General features: G+C 34.4%; 1 protein-coding gene across 2 annotated transcripts in view; it reads right to left on the bottom strand.

Moving 5' to 3' along the window:
- Positions 1-3,319: 3,319 nt before the first annotated feature.
- The window catches only part of LOC120085733 (pentatricopeptide repeat-containing protein At4g04790, mitochondrial-like), a 35,699-nt gene continuing 33,018 nt past the window's right edge, over positions 3,320-6,000 (bottom strand). For both annotated transcript variants that reach the window (XM_039041900.1, XM_039041901.1), the window contains 6 exons: positions 5,204-5,308; positions 4,929-5,093; positions 4,712-4,842; positions 4,519-4,597; positions 3,846-4,063; positions 3,320-3,723 (listed from right to left, as the gene is read on the bottom strand). In XM_039041900.1, coding sequence (XP_038897828.1) covers positions 3,534-3,723; positions 3,846-4,063; positions 4,519-4,597; positions 4,712-4,842; positions 4,929-5,093; positions 5,204-5,308 — 888 coding nt within the window. In that variant the 3' untranslated portion in view covers positions 3,320-3,533. The remainder of the gene's footprint in view (positions 3,724-3,845; positions 4,064-4,518; positions 4,598-4,711; positions 4,843-4,928; positions 5,094-5,203; positions 5,309-6,000) is intronic.

Here is a 6,000-nt window from a genome sequence, read left to right as displayed (position 1 = left end):
ACAAAGAGTTTGTATAAGACCTGACCACGAGTGTTATACGTCTCGTTATATAAACACCATTCATGACAAAGACTTCACTTCACTAGGAGACCATAGGTAACATGACCTCAATCCTAAATGAGTTCGGAACTCCTGCCATTGAGGGTAGTCCTTGATTTGTATGGGTCAAGTGGCCAGGTCGCCGATTCAAACCTACCATTTTGGGATTCGTCTGATTTGGGAGCTGGGAACTCAGCTGCACAAGATAGAATTCACTCCTTTCCTCGAGGCAGGGGTAAGTAGATAGATGGCTCCCTTAAGGTCTGATTCGGAGGCTTGAACAATGTGGCACCACATACCTTCTCCTGACCCGAGAGGTGTTCACACACATAGTTGGACTATGTGTATTGTTCATTAGAGGAATCAGTGGTACTTAAGGAGTGAGATATAACTATAGGACAAAACGATAAATTGGCTCAGTGTACTTACAAGCATTTGTGAAAGGTTCATCATACTCATGATTGGTTTATATCCAATGGACACAAAAATATATCTGTGGTAAGAAGAGTTTAGTTGTTGGTCTTTAGTGGAATCAATGACAATTAACGGATGGTGGATCTCGTGCTAAAGAGTTTAGTCAGCTATTCATGTACCGTTGGAACTTCGAGCCACATGTCTCATTAGGTCCCCTGGGTTAGCTTAGATAAAGTCGAGAACCAGTGTTTGGGTTAATTTGAAATGTTCAAATGGACAAGAGGAAGTTCAATTAATTATGATATAATTGGACTAGTTAATTATATATGATGTTAATTGACTAAAATGTATAGAGATACATTATTTTGGAGGAAATTAGATATAAATATGATTTATATCAAGTAGAGGAGAAAATATTATAGTAGATATGTGATATCAAAACTATAGGATGTTAAATATAATATGATTATATTTATTAATTAATCAATTGATTAATTATATGATAATTAACCAATTCTTCCACGTTCGAACGTGGGTAGTGGGCACGCGTTGGTTATGGTAACCGATGGGTTAAAATGAAAAATGTTTTCATTTTTGTGTAGATGTTCATTCGCCCAAAAAGAATTCGTGAAGCGCACGTTGGTAATGCAAAACGATCGCTTGAGAGCCTATGCGATAGCGTTCTCAGTCTAAACGATCGTAATACCTCGCGCCTAAACGATCGTACATGTTGCCTAGACAAATCGGATAGCTTTTCTTTAAATGATTCGTATGGTTGTGCTGATTTAGCTTAACGATCGTATACCTTTTCCTAAACGATCGTTCAGCAAAATCCTACATGATCATGTAGCTTCTCTATGCGATAAGCACTTCTGCTATGCGATAGCACTATTTTCTCTCCCACTTGCTTATCGTCTACACGACTCGTTTGTCCTCCGTCCTGCTACCAAATTCACCAAGCCAACCCTTTTGGTTTTCACTTCGAGAATACCAAAGGCTCTTTTTTTTTTTTCCTTATTAATTGAATGTCATACACGCAAGATATTTGGTCATTATTGTCTGATTAATATCGTGATGGTCAAGACATTTGGTTGACCATTAGCCCTCTTTTATACTTCCATATTGTAGAGTGGTATAAACCAGAGTCGTGTGTTGAGATAGTTCGGTCTGTGACAAATGATATCATTGTTGTGCTTTACACTCCCAACACTACACCAGATTGATTTAAGAGATAAGTACGAACAAGACTGGCGTTGAATTCATGCAGAATATATATCAAAGGCATGCACGTCATGATCGTTGTGCACAAGGAGAAATAACAAATGAACCAGCTGTGTCATATGAATATTTTTCCTTGTATGATTCAATCACGAGACGATTTATCATACCTGACAGCGCTTACTATTACTGCATGGTAAGAGTTTTATTTCTTACATTTCCCAAATATATGAGATGAAAATTATTTAGTATTAAATTTTTTCATCATACATGATAATTTTATACAAGATGTACGATATTTGGTACAACACAATTTACCAGAGTTGAGTTCAATATGTGACTAAACCTTGGTAAATGTAGAAAGTATTATTCAGCAGACAAGACGACTCAATGTTGCTGATATTGATCAAAGACGTATTCGTCGTAGACAACAACGTCAACAAGGTGAAACTAATCTATAGGCACACAAAGACGACCACCATGTGAAAAATTGAGTTACTTGTAATTCAAACTTTTAGCTTCATGTGAACTACTATCTTGGAATTAAAAAAACTAATGAAATTATATTTCATCATAGGACACTAAATCTAGTAAATGAGTATGATATAAAAGATCAAGAACAAAACAAGGAAGAAAATTGTTAGTTAAAACTTTTTTTAAAAAATCAAAACCGAAAAAAAAATAAAATAAAAAAACTAAAATCCACAAGTTTGGTCCTTTGACCAAGTCCGCATGGCTGACATGGTAGCCATCTAACATCCACAGGGTTCTGACTGGATTGAACCATAATCATGTATCGGATACGCGATTTTTCTGCCTAAACAAATCTACCCTATTTTTGTCAATACATTTCCCTTCAATCCTACTTTTGAAATTTCTTTCCTATGTACTCCATTTTTTTCATTAATTTTAAAAATCACATTATTCTTGAACTTAACCCTTAAAGTTAAATCACACAATTTAAAATCATTTTGTAAATCCAAGGGACTAAAGTATATCTTTTCAAACTTTAGAGACCAAATAGGCATTGACCCCAAACCTCAAGAACCAAAAATATATTTTACCTTTAAATCTTTCAAATTCTATCCCACCTATTTTCTTAGTCTAAAATTGTCAATTATTGAAGTTTAAGAACTAAATTGTTGCAATTTTGAAAATTCAGGAACTACATGGTTGCCAACTAAAACTTAGGGATTAAATTATTACTTCTATTAAAGTTTAAATCATAGAATCTTTCGTTAATATAAATTATTTGATAAGATTTGAGGAAAACAACAAAATTGAATCCATCAAAATTCCCGATTTGTTTGTATGTGATTTTGCCCATGACAGAAAATTCTTCCATAGTTCCTTCTTATTCAAATTTATGAATTTTATCAAAATTATTTGACGGTTAATTTGTACATTGATCAAAGTTATTTTTTAGCAAAACTTTATTTCATTAAAATTAATAAATTGATGAAGATCTTAATACTTGTTTTTTTTTTTTTTTTTTTTTAATTAGTGGACAAATCAATGAAAATGAACTAAGGGTAAAAACTCTAACACTTGTTTAAAATTTAAGATGCAAAAATTGGTTCCCCCCCAACCCAAAAAATATATTACTAATATGCCTATTCTATTTGAACCTGAGGGAAGAGAAAAAGGCTTGTCAACTGATTTTTCTCTCATCATTTTATTGATAACAAATCATTTTCTTACAACTTTTCAATGATATCAATTTACTTGAACAAATACATCTTTTCTCCCATCATTCAGTCTAAAATGGTTATAGATTCAGCAAATAAAACGGCTTGACATTCATCTCTGCCCATTCTCTTGTCTACTCTAGAAGTTAATTTAATTACCTATCCTACCAATCCTCACTTATTTCTGCTCATTTTCTTCTTCTTTTTCTTTTTTCTTTTTGCTTTCCTCTCTGTAGGAGAACCAATATAAAGCAATTCACATTCCTTGATTATCCAGCAAACATGAGCATCATCTTTTGGAATTTTATCAAGCAAAACTTTTGCAGATTCTACAGCCCCAGATGCTAAAAGAGCTTGATACATCCTGCAAAAATTGCCCCATGGACGAGTTAGGTGAACCGAACTGTTAAAGCTCGACGAAAACAACAAGTTAGAGAAAAGGCTCACAGGAAAGGAACATAACAAGCAACAGCATCACAGTCTTACCTCAAGTAAGTAATGGCATTGTAAGGGAGGCCAGCATGTTTATATTCTTTCCAGATAAGGCGAGAGCTTTCTGCATCTCTGTCATTAGCACAAACGCCAAGCAGAAAATCGAGGCATCTCCGTGGAGGAGAAAGACCAAGATCGTTCTTTATAAATTGAAGCAATTGAAGGCCTGTTTCTAAATATGTAGGCTCAGACTCTGCAATGAAGGAAAAAACCTAGAGATACAATAATGAGTTGTAAGTTAATGTTTTGAGATTTATCCCATATCGGAAACTCATAATATGGTTATAAGACTTGATCAAGTTCTGCCAAAGTGGGTTTAGCTCAATGGTATTGGCATGCGCTCCGATCCAAGAGTCAGAGGTTCAATCCCCTACCCTCACAATAGTTTTACTTAAAACAAAAAAAAAAACAAACAAACAAAAAAAAAGACTTGAGCAAGTTTTGCAAAGGAAGAGTTAGCTAATTGTATTGAATCATCTGTGTTTGCCTCCTAGAAAGCAATTACAAGGTCACATTTAGGGTGAGATTGAGATGACTTCAAAAAAAGAGTTTTATGTGAAATCACTCCTGTAAACATCTTTGAGTAGTCCCTCAACAAAAATATTGAAAAAGCGCTTCTAATGGAGAGTCTTGCATAGCAAATACAATGGGAAAGGAATTAACCAACCTCATCAAAAGCCACTCCCATAATCCCTTCATCATTACCGCATCTGTAACTGAGCTGCTTCAATAGATCAACAGTTGAACTACCAAAAAGATAGAAAGCAATGATTCTTTATATACCAAATTCTCTTTCATGGGAGAATAATAAATCTAAAAATTAAATCATCCAAATAAGCAAGGAATTTGCCAGGATGAACCTCAGATCGTGGTGTTTTACAGAAAACAAGATAATTCTGCTGCAACAATTTACCCAGTCATCAAAATCATGATGCAAATCACCAAGTAACTGAAGCAATCTATTCAACGACCCATCAAATGGATAGTGCGTCTGAAAACGAAAGGGAATGCTGTTTAGTCTACAAAACTAAGGAGGAAATGATCATCCATTAGGACCATTACGAATGTTCAACTTACAATAAGACTGATAACAGCTTTGGTCTCCAAATTACATCCAGCTTGTTTCATTTCATCATAAATTTTCAGGGCATCAGCCGTTTGGCCATGTGAAGCAAGAGCAGAAACTAGCACATTTCTAATTTCATTCAAGTTCTTGACTGGTATTCCTTCATCCGATATAACCTACAAGATAAAATGACGTCTAAATAATCTTATATTGCATACTGCACACTTCAGGCAACTCTTGTGGAAATTTTCGTATATATAAAAGCATGGACCTCCAGATCAAGCACCTGTTTTGCCTTCTCAACTTGTCCATGAGCAGCATATGCATTCACAAGCGCCATGAAAATGTGCTTCGTCACTTGAACTCCAGAACTCTTCAGTTCTTCATAATACTGCGGGAAGAAAGGTGGCTTCTTTTTAAATTCATACAATGCTTGGCTTTTACAGCTTAACAGTAAAGTGAATAATAATCAGATAGGAAAAAACAACGTACTAAGGCTTCGTTGTTTTTTGTTTTTATTTTATAAAATTAAGCCTATGGACACTACTTCCATCTTCAAATTTCTTCCTTTGTTATCTACTTTTCACCGATGGTTTAAAAAACTAAGCCAAATTTTGAGAACTAGAAAAAGTAGCTTTCAAAAAGTTGTTTTTGTTTTTGGAATTTGGCTAAGAATTCAACCATTATATTTAAGAAAAATGCAAATCATGGTAAGAAATGAAGATGAAATAAACTTAATTTTCAAAAACAAAAACAAAAAGTCAAATGGTTACCAAACAAGACCTAAGTGATTGGTACAAAGCATAGTTTGTTAGGCATTTAGATTAGTTATACGGGATAGTCAATACAAGCATATTAACTATATATGGTCAGTTGGCAGCTTACCAGAGACCCAACTGTGAAAGAGGAGTTTACGGCGCGGATTGGAACTAGGACAGGAATATTATAGATAAAATTAAGGGATTGAAAAGGATGAAGAGCGTAAAAGGGAAAAAATGATAAGGATATTGAAGAGCAATGGTAAAGCGTCAATAATAATTGACACGGAGAAAAAGAAAATTAGAAATATGAAGGAATGAATTC

The sequence above is a fragment of the Benincasa hispida genome, chromosome 9 (genome assembly GCF_009727055.1).
Source record: "Benincasa hispida cultivar B227 chromosome 9, ASM972705v1, whole genome shotgun sequence".
In the NCBI taxonomy this organism is placed as follows: Eukaryota; Viridiplantae; Streptophyta; class Magnoliopsida; order Cucurbitales; family Cucurbitaceae; genus Benincasa; species Benincasa hispida.
The sequence above is the reverse complement of the archived record's forward strand: the minus strand, read 5'-3'. Positions and strand labels throughout refer to the sequence as shown.